Genomic DNA, 17,277 nt, shown 5'->3' on the forward strand with positions numbered 1-17,277 from the left:
CCACGTTGGTGGGTGCTCTGACATAGTCTTTCTCCAATAATTTCCCATCTGAGCCCCATCCGGTTTAGCTTTCGTAAGATCGATAGATCACCAAGGCCCAGGAGCAGATCTATCTGCAAAATTATCTTGGAAGCACAAAAGGAAGAGACCTTCGGATGAGGAGATACCAGCTGAGAAGGTTATCCAGATAGAACATCGAGTTTTTCCACAAGGCAGAAACAAAAGGAACCAACTTTATGTAGAAAATTTAGGGGATTTCCCTACAGCACTGCCTGGTCTTGAGACTTTAGAGCAGGGGTGTCAAACTCATGGGCCGGGGGCTGGATCTGGCTCACGGGGTACTCAGATCTGACCTGTGGGGCCACCCTGGAAACAGCAAAGGACCAGCCAGCGGTGCCTCTGTCAGGGAAAACAGGCTCCTAAGCTCCGTTTTCAGCTGCCACGGCCTCCTGCAGCCCTCTGTCAGTGGAAATGGAGCTCGGGAGGGCCACACAAGCTCCGTCTTCATTGGCAGAAGGCTGCAGGAGGCTGTGGCAGCCGAAAACGGAGCTTGGGATCCTGTTTTTGCTGGTAGAGTGCTTGGGCCACCACAGGCGCCCCCGACAGGAGTGATGTTGAGCTGGCCACGCCCACCCTGGCCACGCCAACTCTGCCCCCTACAGGTCAAGCACAACCCTGATACGGCCCTCAATGAAATCAAGTTTGACACCCTTGCCTTAGAGGAAACAAGGTTTATTGAACTGGCCCACTTTGCCAGACGATTCCCCCAATATCTACAGTATGTCCCTCTCCTTTCTTCACGACAGAGTAACTGGTTCTTTAAAAAGCAACCAAGAAAACATTCCATTTTATTAATAAAGAGAATTTCCTTTTCACAGTTTTCCCACAAGCACAGTCTTCGCAGTTCATTTTTCATTCATCGCCATTTTAAAAACAGTATTAAAAATGTTTAAAAGAGACCGCCGCTTGTGAGCATGCGTTTAAAAAAAAGCTTACAAAGCAAATAATTTTTTAAAAGTTCGCGAAAACGAGAGAGAGAAAGAGAGAGAGAGAGAATGAGTTGGGGAGGATAATTGTCTTAAGTGCTCCAAATGAAGAGTTTTGTCTCCTGGGAAACGATTGCCAGCTGCCTTCCAGCGTTCCAGCCGCCCGCTGTCCAGGCTCTGGCCTGGGTGCAAATCGGTGCTTTATCGACTGGAACTGACCCAGTGGTACCTGTCCACTCGCGGGAAACTGAACGGCAGCGATGGGCGGCAGGCTTTGTACCCCTTGTAGTGGACATAGTAAGCAGCAGCGGGGTTCGGTCGGATGCCATCAGGAACGAAGCATCTTCGATGAGAATACTGGGACCAGAAGGGGAGGGGCTCACTGCACTGAAAGCAGATAGAGACGATGGGGGTGAAGGTTGGGGAGGGACGGTAACCGTCTTCTGTCTGTCTCTTGCAACTCTCCTGCTCAGCTCCTTCCCTCCCATCATTCTGACGGAGCTGCTCTGCATAGAACCCTGGACAGTTTCTAAGAAGTGCCATCCGTTTTCTTCTCCTCCCTCCCCGCTTCACATTCTCCTGGGTTCAAGCACTCGTGACCCTCCCCATCAACAATTACTCACTCTGGGTCAATGACTTCCAACCCAGGTGGGACTGGCCCTGGCGCTTCGATAAATTAAGGATTTCTTTCTCAATTTCTTGGAATGGAGCCCCAGGAAGCGAGGTGTTGCTTCTTTCTGGGAGGGAGGGAGAAATAGGAGAGAAAAGAGAGGGGAGGGAGGGAGGGAGGAAAGAGAGAGAGGGAGAGGGAGGAAGGAAGGAAAGAAAGAAAGAAAGAAAGAAAGAAAGAAAGAAAGAAAGAAAGAAAGAAAGAAAGAAGGGAGGGAGGGAGGAAAGGAGTGGAGAGGAGGGGAGAGAGGAAAGGAATGGAATGGAATGGAATGGAATAGAAAAGAAGAAAGGAAGAAAAGGAAGAGAGAGAAAGAGTGAGAAAGAGTGAGAAAGAGAGAGAAAGAAAGAGAGAAAGAAAGAAAGAAAAAGAAAGAAAGAAAGAAAGAAAGAAAGAAAGAAAGAAAGAGGAAGGAAAGGAAAGGAATAGGAGAATAGAGAAGGAAGGAAGGAATAGAATAGAATAGAATAAAGGAAGGAAGGAAGGAAGGAAGGAAGGAAGGAGGGAGGGAGGGAGGAAGGAAGGAAGGAAGGAAGGAAGGAAGGACGGAAGGGGATGGGATGGGATGGGATGGGAGAGAGGGAGATGGGTATATCTCAACGTTGGCAAGTCTGAAGGCACCTCAGTGGCTGGGGAATTCTGGGAGTTGACATCCACCCATCTTAAAAGGGCCCAGGTTAAGAAATCCTGGAGTCAAAGCCCCCCGCAGCCCCTTCCTCTCACCTGATAGATGCTGTTGGGATTGCTAACAGTTGGGATGCTTTTGGGTTCCCTGGTGGTGCCGTCCTCCTCAGAAGAAGTGCCGGAGTGATAATCGGAGGTGGAGGAGGAAGCCTTCTCCACCGCCTGCCGGATGCCCTGAGACACGTTGTCGTCGGTCTCTTGGCCTGTGAAGTGAGCCACGGTGAATGCTGGGTTTTTCTCGCCGTATCTAAAAGGAGGGTTGGGTTAAGCAGGGCAGAAAACAGAGCCTCAAGCAAGGAATAACTTGGTTCTTCCAGCAAAGTTTCCCAAACTTCTTCCTTCATTGCTCCAAACCACTTATATTTTTTATTTACTACTTGTTCCTCTTTCCTTCCCTCCTCCCTCCTTTTCCTCCCTTCCTTGCTCTCTTCCTTCTACCACCCTATTTCCCATTTTCCTTCCTTCCTTCATGCCTTCTTCCTTCAATTCCTCCCTCCTTTTTTCCTGCCTTCTTCCTTCCTTCCTTCCTTCTTCCTTCCTTCCCTCCCTCCATCAGCCTTCCCCTTCCTTCATGCCTTCTTCCTTCTATTCCTCCCTCCTTCTTACTGCCTTCTTCCTTCCCTCCCTCAGCTTTCCCCTTCCTTCCTTCCTTTCTTCAGGCCTTCTTCCCTCAATTCCTCCCTCCTTCTTACTGCCTTCCTTCTTCTTCCTTCCCTCCCTCAACCTTCCTTCCTTTGTGCCTTCTTGCTTTCATCCCTCTCTCCTTACTGTCTTCCTTCCTTATTCCTTCACTCGGCCTTCCCTCCTTCCTTCCTTCCTTCCTTCCTTCCCATCTCTCTGTCACCCATATGACACATACGACTCTGGGAAACACACCATAAAATAAAAACACACCTACGACATGCTAAGCCCCGCATCAATTGCTTGGTTGGCTCAACACCTGAAGCCCAAACTAGAAGAAAACCCAGCAGACTGTTTGGGTCTGGGTAGAGTCGGCTTAAAGGAGGCCATTGCATCTCCTCTTGGGCTGTGCCCATTTGTCAGGCTAATGTTTGGCTTAATGCCTCACACCACCACAGTGGGTTTAGCAAACCAGCGCTAACCGTGCCCTGACTTGGCCTGGGTGCCAAAACACCAGCCCCAGGGGGCAGAGAAAGATCCCGGAGCACAGTAGACTCACCTGCAGCAGACGTCAAAGGGGTCGACCCAGATGGTCATCTCTCGGGGTAAACCCAGGCTCTGAAAGTCCACGTTGCTCGCAGTGCACGCTTGGTCCAAGAGAGGATCCTTTGCCTGCAAGGGGTTTAGCCTGATGCACCTGAAAAGAGCTGGGCGGATTAAAACGCTCCCCCCCGCCAGTGGGAACAGGAAGGTCATCAAGATGTTTTCCTCTGAGTTAACCCCCGCTGAGAAGGAGAGGCCAGGCAAAGGAGCGAGAGAACCTGTCAAAGGCATCTTGGGCAAGGGAGCCCTGAGCTGAGATCCAGACTGACCCAGTTCCCATCCATATTCTGTTGTGGCCCACCAGCTGCCAGTGGAGCTGGTGGCAGACTCAGACACTGAGGAGGTTGGGGAGGAACCTGGGCCAGCCCTGGAATCTGGGGAAGGCTCTGATCAGGGCTCTGCGTCGGAGGCAGAGAGGAGGCCAGAGCACACTGGGAACAGGCTCCAGCTGTTCAGCTGCCCCAATGATGTCTGACTCCGAAGGCAGCTGATATCTGGTATACGACTCTGTCCCCCTCTCTGCCTCCGACGCAGAGCCCTCATCAGAGCCTTCCCCAGACTCCAGGACTGGCCCATGTTCCTCCCCAACCCTCCTCACTGTCTGACTCTGCTGCCACCTCCGCTGACGGGCCACAACAGACCCCAAACCATCTTCTAACTGGGGAAAGTGGGGCAATGCTACTGCTGCAACCGCCACCTCACCAGCAAGTACTCCATTGGGTTATCCAACAGTAGGGCCTGGCGTTGACTTCAAACAACTCCCTTCATACGTATTTTGGGGAGGAAAACTCCAGACTGCGATTGGCTGAGAATTTTGCTGGGCGGGTGGGAGATGTCAGATGGGGCTGTTTTAGGGAGGGGCAGGCCCCACTTTTGCAAGAGAACTAGACCAAAAGGGGCTCCCCTTCTCTTACCGGAAGCCTTGTCCTTTTGAGGGATTGTCGAGATACCAGTGGTTTTTGTACCTCTCGAAGAGAAGCGTGGTCAGCGTGGATGCAAACTTCTCCATCTGCTGCTTGTTCAGCTTGTTGTGTTTTTTGGCCAGGCGGGTGATGAAGAAGACGGTGGCTGCTATTTCGTCCTTCATGCCGTCCCTTCTGCAGGAGGGCCTCCACTGTAGGAACACAACTGGGAGGTGGGTTGGAGCAGAGAACCCGCCGTCAGCTCTGTTCCTGTACCCAAGAGGACTTGTCAGGCCTCACAACTATCTTGACCTGGTCTGCCAAAGGCTTTGGAGCAGGGGTGTTCGGTGCTCTCTGAGCTTGGCGGTTTTCTTGCAGATGTCACATTACCCAACTCAGTAACATAATCAGTGCTGAAAGGAGCTGGTGGCTGGTTTGCAGATGTTTCATTACCCAACTAGGGAATATCATCAGTGCTAGAACTGATAATGCTACCTAGTTTCAGGGGTGAAATCCAGCAGGTTCTGGCAGGTTCTGGAGAACCTGTAGTGGAAATTTTGAGTAGTTTGGAGAACCTGCAAATGCCGCCCTCTGGCTGGCCCCAGATTGGGGAAGGAATGGAGATTTTGCAATATCCTTCCCCTGCCATGCCCACCAAACCACACCACGCTCACCAAGCCACGCCCACAGAACCGGTAAGGGGGGGGAATGAATTTCATCACTTCTTAGTTTGAGTAATGAAATGTTTGCAAGAAAACAAGCCTAGAGAGCACCAAGGACCCCCCCCCCCCATATCAAGCTATAGTTTGCTTATTCAATTGGGATCTAAACCAACATTGACTGGACTCAGAGATCAAGCTATAAACGATGTCTGCAACCATTTAGGAGAAGATTTCAAACAACCTAAGCCAGGGGTGTCCAAACTTGGGAACTTTAAGACTTGTGGACTTCAACTCCCAGAATTCCCCAGCCAGCCTGGGGGTTGAAGTCCACAAGTCTTAAAGTTCCCAAGTTTGGACACCCCTGACCTAAGCCAACGACAACCTGCTCACACACCATCTTAGGGTGAAATGTGATACTTCTTGGCTACAAGCACACAAACCAAGAAGAAAGTTATTTTTTTAAAATAGGAAATATCCAGATCTTCCCATCACTGTCATTACTTTGTGCTGGCATGTTCAGAATCTCCCAACCTTGTGTCTGCCATGAAGCTTTGGATGTGAACCATTTCCCTACTTTTGGTAGTCAAAGGAAGCCAACATTATTCCCAACCAGTTGCTCTCCAGTTACCATTATTAAAACTTGCTGGCTAGAATAACAAGCCCCATCCTCCCCAGCCAATACAATCATGGAGTAGACAGACATAGCATGTAAGATACTTAACCTCTGGCCAAAGGAGAATGAAAAATTTATTACCAACTCCATGTTTGGCCTAGACCACAGATTCTCAACTGTAGCAGCTTGAGACGGGTGGACTTCAACTCCCAAAATTCCCCAGCTAGCCATCTTCAAGTCGCCGTTAACAGACAAAAGCACTCTCAAATATTCAGTATTGCATGGCAATGCTCTGCAAACCTGGTTTGTACATTCTATTAAGCCAGCGTTAATTTTAACCATCATTGGTTGAACAGTTGGCAAGAGCTGTGTTTTACTCTGGAAGTTAAATGAATGTGGACTGGTGGAAAGAGGTTAAAACATCCTTACACGAATCCATATTACAGCTGATACATAAGAGCCAAGTCCCCAGAAAAAAAACAATATTACACACAGACTGAGATAATCTAGAATTACCTTCAGAAAAATAGTCTTAGCTGAGCTAGTCAAATTTACACAGATTGGCTGAGAATTCAGGGATCCTGGCTGAGAAATGGATAAACCAGTTTTGGTTTGAGATTATTCATCAACCATCTGCACGTGTCTTTCTCTCAAGCTCTGCAAGGCTTCTCCTTGTCCTTAAGCAAACACTCCTTCTGTTGGCCAAATAGCTTTCTTGCTCACCTCTGAGGCTTATATAAGGAGAGGTGGAGCTTTTGCAGCCCTAACAGGTGTGTGCCCTAGAGGTGAGTGAGCAGCTAAATCAAGGTAGTCCCCAAATTAAATGTTGTCTCTTTTCCCCTGCAGCCCTGGGGCTTGGATCTGAAATCAGTGGGATTTCCATCACTGGAGGCTTTGGAGAAAAGAAGGCACCAATGTAAACAAAGTCAACCCTTCCAAACTCGATTGCAGAAAATACCTTCAGCAACAGAGTGGTCAACACCTGGAATGCTCTACCTGACTCCATTGTTACATCCTCAAACCCCCCACAGCTTCAACCTCAAACTGTCTACTGTTGACCTCACCCCATTTCTTAGAGGTCCGTAAAGGGGGCGTGCATAAGCGCACCAGTGTTGCCTACAGTCCCTGTCCTATGGTCCCCATTGATATGTATTCATTTCTTTCATTCATGTCCATGTTTATATTTATACCTGCTACCTTGTACATTTTTGACAAAGTAAATAAATTAATTAATTAAAATGAATAAATGTCTGTCTGAAACGGCCTAAGGGTCTCCTGCCTCAGCAGGGGGTTGGACTAGAAGACCTCCAAGGTCTCTTCCAACTCTGATTGTGGCCCCATTTCTGAGAAAGATAAGATGAAGAGGCAACTGTACCTTTCCCCCCCCCCCAGTCTAAGCCTCTTATATTTAGCCAAAGGAAAGGGTCAAAACTGCTTTAAGAAATGTACATTATAGCAGTAGTTCCTCAGCTTTAAGATGTGTGGACTTCAACTCCCAGAATTCCCTAGCCACAGAAGGGGAGGGGGGAACAGCCAGACAACCCAACTTCAAGGTCACTTCACCTTGACCTCTTCAAATGGATCTTCTTGCCTCTCTAAAATAATTCTCAGCCCTCTCTGCACCCTGTCATATTCTTTGAAAATTACAGGGGAAGGGAAGGGAAAGGAAGGAAAGGAAAGGCGTCCCAGAGGAAGGGAGGGAGGGAGGGAGGAAAGAAGGATGTCCCAAAGGTGTTTTTTCAACCATGTCCTGGATGACTGAGAATCTCCATAGACAAGGGAGGGAGGGAGAGAGGGAGGGAGGGGAGGGTGGGGAAGGGAAGGGAAGGGAAGGAGGAAGGAAGGAAGGAAGGAAGGAAGGAAGGAAGGAAGGAAGGAAGGAAGGAAGGAAGGAAGGGCTCCACCTTTTCCAGATTTTGGATGGAGTACCGATCTCAGTCCCAGCATTCCTTAATGGATTAAATTCTGGGTCTCCCTCTTCGGCAGGGCAAGTCCAGACAGGACTGTAAGCCAAGCCATGCATCTGTTCTCTAGCAACAGCAGGCTTGGTTTGGAGCAAACATTGTCCTCCTGAACACAGGAAGATGGTGGATGGGACTTTCTTTGGACTTCCCTTAGCCCAGGAGAAAGGCTAAGCTAAGGTCCTACCTGAGACTCTCCTTTCTATCGTCTTCACCTTCAGCAACGTGGCACAGAGGTCTCCAGAGATGGGAAACAAGAGTGGGATGGGAAAGAATAATACCTTCTTGGGGTTGGGATTGGGAAGGAAGATGAGAGAAGAGCAGAAGATCAGATGGTCCTTTCCGGCAGGTAAGATGGGCAGCAGGAGGAGAGGTCATTGGGAGGGACATGGCATGGCTTGGCTGAAATCTGAAACACGGTTCAGGTGGGATCTCAGTGGTTTAATATATAAGTATGTGTCTCTTTTCATCTTCTGCGCAGTTCATAAATAGACAACTTCTAAATATTTTTTTTTTTGTATACTACCCAAAGTCTCTTTGTGGGCAGTTCCTAAATTTGATAAATAAATTGATAAATAAAGAAGAGGGAGTCAAGCTATTCTCCAAGGCACCTGAGGGTAGAACAAGAAGCAATGGGTGAAAACTAATCAAGAAGAGAAGCAACTTAGAACTAAGGAAAAATTTCCTGACAGTTAGAACAATTAACCAGTGGAACATCTTGCCTCCAGAAGTTGTGAATGCTCCAACACTGGAAGTTTTAAGACGAGATTCGACAACCATTTGTCTGAAGTAGTGTAGGGTTTCTTGGTTAGGGGATTGGACTAGAAGACCTCCAAGGTTCCTTCCAACTCTGTTATTCTATTCTACTCTATTCTACTCTATTCTACTCTATTCTACTCTATTCTACTCTATTCTACTCTATTCTACGCTACGCTACGCTACCTTACTCTATTCTATTCTATTCTATTCTATTCTATTCCAAATTGTTCTTTTTGGCTCTGCCATTCAGGGACAACTTTTGATGGTAGCATTGGAGCATTAATGATAGACCATATCCATCTGGAGACCAATGTTTTATAACTTTACTAGTCTCCTTTCCGAAGCAATAAATTGTTGCTTAAACAACAATTGCCTGGATTCCAGGCATTCAAAGCTTGCTTCCTTTTCGGTGGCCAACCCTAATGGAAACTGCATTTAAAATACTTTCCATATTTAAACCCTAATAAGGTCTGTGTCAGGTGGCTCAGTGACTAAGACACTGAGCTTGTCGATCAGAAAGGTTGGCAGTTTGGCGGTTCGAATTCCTAGAGCCGTGTAACGGAGTGACCTCCCGTGACTTGTCCCAGCTTCTGCCAACCTAGCAGTTCGAAAGCACATAAAAAATGCAAGTAGAAAAATAGGAACCACCTTTGGTGGGAAGGTAACAGTGTTCCGTGCGCCTTTGGCATTTAGTCCTGCTGGCCACATGACCACGGAGACGTCTTCGGACAGTGCTGGCTCTTCGGCTTTGAAATGGAGATGAGCACCGCCCCATAGAGTCGGGAACGACTAGCACATATGTGCGAGGGGAGCCTTTACCTTTAAGTTCTGTGTCAAATTTTAAGATGCTTGTTCTTGGCAAATACAGAATCACTTCCTGATCTGCTCTTCACCGTTTTCCTGCCTTAAAAATATTTCATTTGACCTACCAAGGAATGTATGCCACATTTCTGTTTTAGAAATGCTACTATTCCGATTATATATTTACACACTGATCGGATGGATTATATATCCAGGTGGATATATATGTTTGCTTGTTTGTTTATATTTTATAGAGCCGACCATTTCACTTGTGTGACAAAGACTTACCTGGCTGTGAAGTTTTTGCACTTGGATATATTCTGTAAAACTGCACAGAATTGGTCAACCTAATTTATTCTACTTCAGAGTTTCTCAACCTCCACCACTTTAAGATGTGTGGACTTTGACTCCCAGAATTCCCCAGCCAGCATGCTTTAAGAGGGAGGGACTTTCAATTCCCAGAATCCCCCAGCCAGCAGTAACCGGCTGAGGAATTCTGGGAGTTGAAGTTCAAATGTCTCAAAATGGCGGAGGCTGAGAAAAGCTGTTCTAACTCGTCTCCTTACACTAAACCTCTTCCTGGCATTTTGCCTCATGCAGGGTGAAATATACATGAGCAGGACTCTTGGAGTTAAGGGAGATTCGCATTTGGTGCCTTCGGCTCTTTGAAAAAAGAGGTAACTATAAATGCAATTCCATCCATCAGTCTGAATCCCCCAGGTTCAATCTTAAATCCTTTAGCTTTCAGCACTGCCAAGCCATCATTCTTCATTTAATGATAGTCTAGACAGTTGTCTCAGTGGAAGGCACCTAAGAGATACGGTCAGCCTCTTCTCCGCTGGCATCGTATCTTCACTCTGCTAATTCCGGTCCTTGACTTATGAACACAATGGGGACCAGACTTTCCGTTGCTAAGCGAGACAGTGGTTAAGCAAGCCACACCCAATTTTGCAACCTTTTGCCAGCGTTGATAAGCAAATCATGGCGTTAAATGAATCACGTGGTCGTTAAGCAAATCCAGCATTCCCCTCCCCCCCCCTGGACTGCTGGTTGGAAGCCAGCTGGGAAGATTGCAAATGGCGACCACGTAACTCTGGGATGTTACACCCGTGGTAAACAGATGCTGGTTGCCAAGGGCTTGTATTGTTATTTATATTTTTATTATTATTATATACAACTAAGTATATAGAACACAGTGTGACCATCCAGGTGTTTCATCCTCCATAGAAACTGAAGTGCAATCCTTCTCCTGGGGGAAGGATACTGCAAAATCCCCATTCCCTCCCCACTCTGAGGCCAGACAGAGGTGGCATTTGCCCGTTCTCTGAACTACTCAAAGTTTCCACTACCGGTTCTCCAGAACCTGTCAGAACCTGCTGGATTTCACCCCTGATGTGAAGTATTAGGTATATTGACCCTTTGGTGTAGCCTTCTGTAATAATATCTAATAGGAAGCTAAGGATTTGTATTGTGATCACATGGCCACAGGTTGCAAGTGAGAGGACTGGTCAGATGTCTCTTTTCTGAGGGCCATTTTTTAACCAGTCGGTAAATGAATGGTGGTCAGACGAAGCCACCTGTCATAGTGTCAGATGGATTTCAAAAGACCTGAAATCCTTCTTCCTGCTCCTGGTGTGTTTGAGAAGTCCATGGAAACGTCGCCTCATTCTCTCGCCGCTGGGAGAAGTCAACCTGCCCCCTTTCAAGAGGGCTGAGCTAAGCTTGGTTTGTAAGCCACACCTGACCATCCATGGTTACAAGAGTGCATACAAATCCTGGGATTGAGGCTTTGGGGCCCAGCTCAAGAGCAGAGACGCAAGAGTGGAGATGGCTTGGATCTGCCTGTAATCTCGGGTCTTTCTCTTAACCAGGTTTAGAATCCCTGGCTGAAGTGATCAAGAATGCTGGTTTAGAGATCCATCCTAGAAGTCCTCCTTAAAGGTTCTGGGATATCTCTGCTGCTTTCAGAAGAAGCCAAGAGGACGCAAAGATTATCCTTTGGGGAAGAAAATGGAAAAGCACCACTGGTTTATTTTATTTTTAATTTCTTTCCAGCTCAAGTTTTGAGCCAGTCTTTCACATTTAGTTACCCAGGTGGCTGATACCACTAGCATTACATCAAGGTAAGCTTCTTATGGGCCAATTCTAAACTCCCGTTTATGGTCTTGTTCCAGAAGCTTGTGTTTGAAGGAATTGCTTCAATCTGTAAACCAGACGCGTATGAGGAATGCACAATGGGGTTGTTGTTTTTTTGAGCTCTGTTCTAAATGCCTTTGCTGTTTTCTGTCGCTTCAGAAGCATTTGACTAAGGACTAAGGAACGAAGTTGGCCTGGCAGGGGACACCACGCCTGGGAGAGGGGAGATGGTGAAGGACTTGTGATCCTGAATTCCCCGTGTTGTGAGGCACAAGGTGGGCTTGGAGAATGGACGCCACTGTCCCTGATCCCTTGGCCTGCTTGGAGGATAAGCTGAGATTAAATTTGGGGTGAAGCTTAGCTGGATAAAAATGGCTGAGCGATAGAGCAATTGCAGATTAGTTTAGCTTTATTGTCTAGTTTAATGGAAAGAAGGAGTAGGGATGACATGATAGCAGTGTTCCGATAGGGGCTGCCCCAAAGAAGAGGGGGTCTACCTATTCTCCAAAGCACCTGAAGGCAGGAGAAGAAGAAATGGGTGGAAACAAATCAAGGAGAGAAGCAATCTGGAACTAAGGAGAAATTGCCTAACAGTGAGGATAATTAATTTGTGGAGCTTGCTTCCTCCAGAAGTTGTGGGTGCTCCAGCACGGGAGGTTTTTAAGAAGAGATTGGACAACCATTTGTCTGAAGTGGTGTAGGGTTTCCTGTCTAAGCAGGGGGTTGGACTAGAAGACCTCCAGGGTCCCTTCCAACTCTGTTATTTTATTCTAATCTAATCAGCAACCCTGCCAGCTTGAAGGGAAGACTTGCTAACTACAGATTTGGGACGCAACAGATTAGAACAGATAAACAGTAACAGAGTTGGAAGGTACCTTGGAGGTCATCTAGTCCAACCCCCTGCTCACATAGGAGACTTATACTAGGGATTCGAACTGCCAACCGTGATCGACAAGCTCAGTGTCTTAGCCACTGAGTCACCTAGCCAGTAACTAGGTTGTTTAACTCTCTGTAGAAAAACACTGTAATTTTTACAGGTGGAGTTGCTTTTTCCTTCCTTAAGTCTATACTTAGTCCCTGGCACTGTTCACTTACAGAGGACAAAATCTAAGAAACAGATTGATTCAAGGACACACTAGACTGGGGTTAGATTGGTCTTTGGTTTCGGGGGTCTTAGGAACAGCAGAGCCTTTGAGAGTGGTTTTATTTATTTATTTATTATTTATTTTATTGAACTTATTAGTCGCCCCCTCTCCCCACAGGGACTCGGGGCGACGTACAGAGCAATAATCAAGATAGCACCATAAAATCGTGCAGAGGAGGTAAAAATAAGTCCATAAATAAGCATACTTACAAAGTTTAAAACCCCAAAAATATTAAAAACAAAATTTCCCATTGTAAAATGACCTGGGGTGGCAAGATAGTAACGTTATGCCAGGCCGGCTTGACAAAACAGGTAGGTCTTCAGCTTCATACGGAAGGAGCGAAGATCGGTTGTTGTCCGGATGTCTGGGGGGAGGTCATTCCAAAGGGTAGGGCCCACCACAGAGAAGGCCCTACTCCTGGGCACCGTCCCCAGGCACTCTCTAGAGGACGGCACCCGGAGTAGCCCCTCCCTGTGTGAGCGAGTGGGTCGCAGGGATGTATGGGGCAGGACGCGATCCCGCAGGTAACTAGGCCCTGTGCCATGGAGCGCTTTGAAGATGGTAACCAGTACCTTGAAGCGCACCCGGTAGGCCACAGGAAGCCAGTGCAGCTCGCGCAGGATAGGTGTTATATGGGAGAATCTCTTATGTATCACGCTTAGCAAAACTAGCATGCTTGATTAAGTGGGTATTTCATACTAAACATATTTATAATGAGTGTTGCAGAAATGAGTAAAGAGTTGAGGTATTCAGCCTCCCCCACCTCTGAAGACTCATGAGACAGGGCCTGCAGACTTTCAAGTCTATTTGGGGCAATCGTGATGTCTAGAAACTTCAAAATACAAAGGGGATCAACATGGCAGGTTGTTGTCACAAGATGTTGAGGTCCAGGAATGTGACATTTTTACTGTCATGAATTGCAAAGGAACAACTGCTGAGCCCTGGGTGTGTGTTTCTGTGGTTTTTTTCCCCCCAGGTTGTCTCCTCCAGATAATCACGCTTGGTTTGTAGGCAGTGTAGTTAGCTGATTGTGTGTCTCACCAGCAATCACTAGCTTCACTGTCAACAAAACAATCTGCAGAATTCTTCAAGCTCCAGGAAGCTTCCCGGAAGCCAGTTTCCAGATGGAGCCCAAGAAATTACGCCTAGTATTCAGATCTCCTGATCCGTGTTGGAGGTCACCAATTCAACAGCGAGGAAGACAACTATTATGGAATAGGAAATGCTGGAGCAGAGAAGTCATGGAGACACACCCAACGTCCGCATAGCTTGGTGATGTCCGCACCGTGAAGACGGTTGGGGAAATGTTCATGGTTCTTTTGCGGCAGATTTCTGGCAGGGTTGATGGGATGTTCTGGTTGACATTCAAGGCCTAAAAGGAAGGCTGGCATGAAGAGCAGCTGTTGCCTTCAAGGCCCTACCAAAAATGGAGAACAGGTCCCATGCCTACAAGACCTTCCAAAAGCCCATGGGAGGGTCTCCTTCCCTGATGGGGAATTGGGTGATGGTCCTGCTCACGGTACCAGATGGTGAAGTTCAGAAAACAGAATCTAGAGCAGCTTTGGTTATTCTCTTGTCCTCTACGCATTGGACTGCAATTTGATCTGGGTATGCATGAAATGAGTCTATTAAGACAGAAAATCCAGATTTAATGCGTTTGGAAACCGCTGAGGGAGCCTGGATGAACTCTAAAGACAAAGAAGGGGGAGAGAAGTTAGGCCCGAGCCTGATCCTCTGCCTTGTCACCAGGCAGTGTAGTTAGCTGATTGACCAAGGTAACAGTCGCTAACAACACAGCCAAGTGAAAAGGTGGCCTCTCCCTGCAGTTTTGCTGAATGGACTAGTCAACGTCTACAGGTTGAAGAGTAGAAGCCACCCTGTGTAGGACGGTAGAGAGGTGTTCTTCAACCACAGAGGCTTTAAGAGGGGTGGACTTCAGCTTAGCTGGCTGGGGAATTTTAGGAATTGAAGTCCACCCACCTTCAAGTCTCTAAAGTTGAGAAACTTTGTATCACGCAGATCAGCTCATCCCATCTTGAGGTTCTCCAGAGCAGGGATCTCCAACCTTGGTAACATTAAGACTTGTGGACTTCAACTCCCAGAATTCCTCAGCCAGCAAAATTTTACCTCAGGACAACCCAAGTCCTTCTTAGGCCAGAACTTTGTCCCACTTATTCTTAAATAATTGACTCTAATCTCCATGTGAACAGCTACCTGGACTTTCCTCTGCCTGTGCTAGGAGGATCTGTTTCAAAAGCATCTCATGCAAACCTCTTCAACTTTCTGAAGCTCTAATTAGATCTCTCCATAGCTTGGGAGCTTCTTGCTTGTCCAAGTTTATTTTTTTGAGAAAATGGAGGCTGGGGCTGTGCTTTGGGGACAGTGTGGCTCTTTTGTATGAAAGCTATCATGTCCACTTTCCTGGCTGGTGTAAATGCAGGAAGTGTGGAAAAAAGATGGAGAAGGTGGAGGTCAGAATGGATTGCGATAAGCTATGGCCGTCCTTTTAACACAAGGGTCTCCAACCTTGGCAACTTTTAAGACTTGTGGACTTCAGTTTTGGGAGTTGAAGTCCACAAGTCTTAGAGGCCAAGGTTGCTGGCCGAGGAACTCTGGGAGTTGAAGTCCGCAAGTCTTAAAGTGGCCAAGGTTGGAGACCCCTTCTCCAAAACTTTTGAGGTTGCTCTTCTCAACATTGTCTAGCCAACATAGCAACTGGAGGACCCCGGGTTAAGGAAAGCTGGAAAGGTTTGAGGGATACATCCCTAAGAGTAAGTTTTATCTCACTCCTCATCAACTATCACTTTACTTAATAGGAAATCCCTGTTCTGATTTATTAACTTTTCATTCATTTAGACTGCAGTTCCCTGTCCAGATGGGTGGTAATTAAATTTCTGTTTAATCAATGTGGGTCATTTACCGGCAACGCTACAGTTTGACAAGAAGTGCTGACAGCCCATAATATTCAGCTGACGGTCAGTTCCTAGAGGAATTTGATATGAGCCAAAAAGACAGGAGACTAATGAAAGAAATGACTAATTCTGCTTTCCTTTCCCCATTAGCCAGCCAACGCTATACGAATGGAAAGAAGAAAAGATTTTTTTAAATGTTTAGGAAAAAGGGTTTTGATTTAAAAAAAAAAAAGTTTTGCATGCACCTTAAGAAGACTTCTCATTGACATTGTCTTTATTGATTAGTCCTTGGGCCATATCAAAGTGCAAAGTTCCGGAAACAAATTATTAGCAAAATTTGATAAAAGCAATATAAAAGAGAATTTGATAAAATACAATTTAAAATGGGATTGGGATAAAATACGATTTAGAACGGAATTGGAATAAAATACAGTCTAAAATGAAATTGGAATAGAATACAATAATTTAAGATATAGATAAAATATGATAAAATTATATTTCGGCGTCACCCCTTACAATCTACCCCCAATCAACCCCATGTATGCAGATCTCAACTGAACCATTTTGTTTTAAGTCCTGTGCTGTGTTAAATGTTATTTTCCGGTTCTGGCCGCACATAAAGTAAATTGTTTTGATATGGGGATCTCAATGGGTCATTCGTTTGGTATATGGACCCAGGTACCTATCTCTCACCCCCTTCTACAAGCAACAATCAAACCAGGATGTGATCCAGGTCTTCTACCTCTGCCGCTCCGCAAATGCAGAGACGCTCATGGTAGGGTATAGAATGAAGTAACAAGTCTTCTCTTCAACACCTCCGTCTCTTGTACATCTGACATCTCTCTCTAATAAATGCCAACATTAAAAGTCTTTGACCTCTTTTCTAAGGAACTATTGTTCATCTGGTTTCCCAGAACTTGTGAGGACAGGTAAAAGGGGAACAATATTTTACAGACGGTTGCTAAGTTTATGACTTGCTCACTTAGCGACCATTTTCAGTTAGGACGGACATCCCCCCCCCCAAAAAAAGGAGCGTGCGAGCTGTGTTTGAGATTCCGAGGCCCACCCTTCCTCCAACCCACAGTCGCACGGTTGCATTTTGAGCAAGCAGCAACCAGCTCGCATTTACGACCACTTGGAGGGTTCCCAAAGTCACGTGACCAGTATTTATTTTAATTTTTTATTGTTTTAAATAAACAAAAACACAAAAAAAGAATCATCCATTACATCCTGTTGAAAGCGTGTCGATTGGTTACAAACAGTTTTCGTGCGTTTCTATCATAATTGTTACATATATTTCCTTCCCATTGAATAGTGCATTTTACATCAAAAATCTTCTTGTATTTTACTATCAGTACACCACCATTCCCATTTAGCTAAAATTATTTAAACGTGCTTTTATCTGATATCATTTGCATTCAAAAAACACAACCACCCACTGGCATTCATTGGCAATCTCAACAAACCTCCTGTAACATTACATCTTATAACATATTCTAAAAAAAAATCAATTAATAAAATATCTAAGCATTTCCCCATTTATGACGTGTTGGGTCAAAAAACGATGGTTTCTGGCGAAAAAAAGGCCCCAGCGCAGACGGTGGGTTCGCTTTAGACAGCAGTGTCCGTTTAAACCACCGTGGCCAAAAAAAAATATTGTAAAAATCAGGCAGGCAATAATAAAGTAGTAACAAGGATACCCATTTTCATCGGGGCACTTGGTACCATGCCCAAGAGTTTTACAAAACACATAAAGAAATTGCAGCTTCCTGCAATAACACCAGCGGAACTGCAAAAATCTGTGCTACTAGGAACATCATAT

The 17,277-nt window shown here is 46.1% G+C and overlaps 2 protein-coding genes across 4 annotated transcripts in view; one reads left to right on the forward strand and one right to left on the reverse strand.

Moving 5' to 3' along the window:
- The window catches only part of SIK2 (salt inducible kinase 2), a 191,585-nt gene that overhangs the window by 79,287 nt on the left and 95,021 nt on the right, over positions 1 to 17,277 (forward strand). The window lies entirely within an intron of this gene.
- On the reverse strand, positions 816 to 6,520 carry BTG4 (BTG anti-proliferation factor 4). 3 transcript variants are annotated; one of them, XM_081961410.1, is made up of 5 exons: positions 6,258 to 6,516; positions 4,479 to 4,692; positions 3,521 to 3,658; positions 2,380 to 2,587; positions 816 to 1,373 (listed from the first exon to the last, which is right to left on the reverse strand). In XM_081961410.1, the coding sequence occupies exons 2-5, from the start codon at positions 4,649 to 4,651 to the stop codon at positions 1,188 to 1,190; spliced, it is 705 nt and encodes a 234-aa protein (XP_081817536.1). In that variant the 5' UTR covers positions 4,652 to 4,692; positions 6,258 to 6,516; the 3' UTR covers positions 816 to 1,187. The 3 variants fall into 3 exon arrangements, with proteins under 3 accessions (XP_081817536.1, XP_081817535.1, XP_081817537.1); XM_081961409.1 differs by having other exon boundaries at positions 4,479 to 4,678; positions 6,258 to 6,512; XM_081961411.1 differs by lacking the exon at positions 816 to 1,373 and adding an exon at positions 1,610 to 1,723 and having other exon boundaries at positions 4,479 to 4,678; positions 6,258 to 6,520.

This window comes from Natrix helvetica (genome assembly GCF_964273705.1).
Source record: "Natrix helvetica genome assembly, chromosome: 8".
In the NCBI taxonomy this organism is placed as follows: Eukaryota; Metazoa; Chordata; class Lepidosauria; order Squamata; family Natricidae; genus Natrix; species Natrix helvetica.

Bases quoted from the DNA above. Each gene is read 5' to 3' on its own strand.
- BTG4 (XM_081961410.1), bottom strand. From the start codon at position 4,651: ATGAAGGACGAAATAGCAGCCACCGTCTTCTTCATCACCCGCCTGGCC. The intron at 3,659-4,478 runs GTAAGAGAAGGG...AGCTCTTTTCAG, and splicing joins TCAAAAGGACAAGGCTTCCG to GTGCATCAGGCTAAACCCCT. The intron at 1,374-2,379 runs GTGAGAGGAAGG...ATCTGCTTTCAG, and splicing joins ATCCCAACAGCATCTATCAG to TGCAGTGAGCCCCTCCCCTT.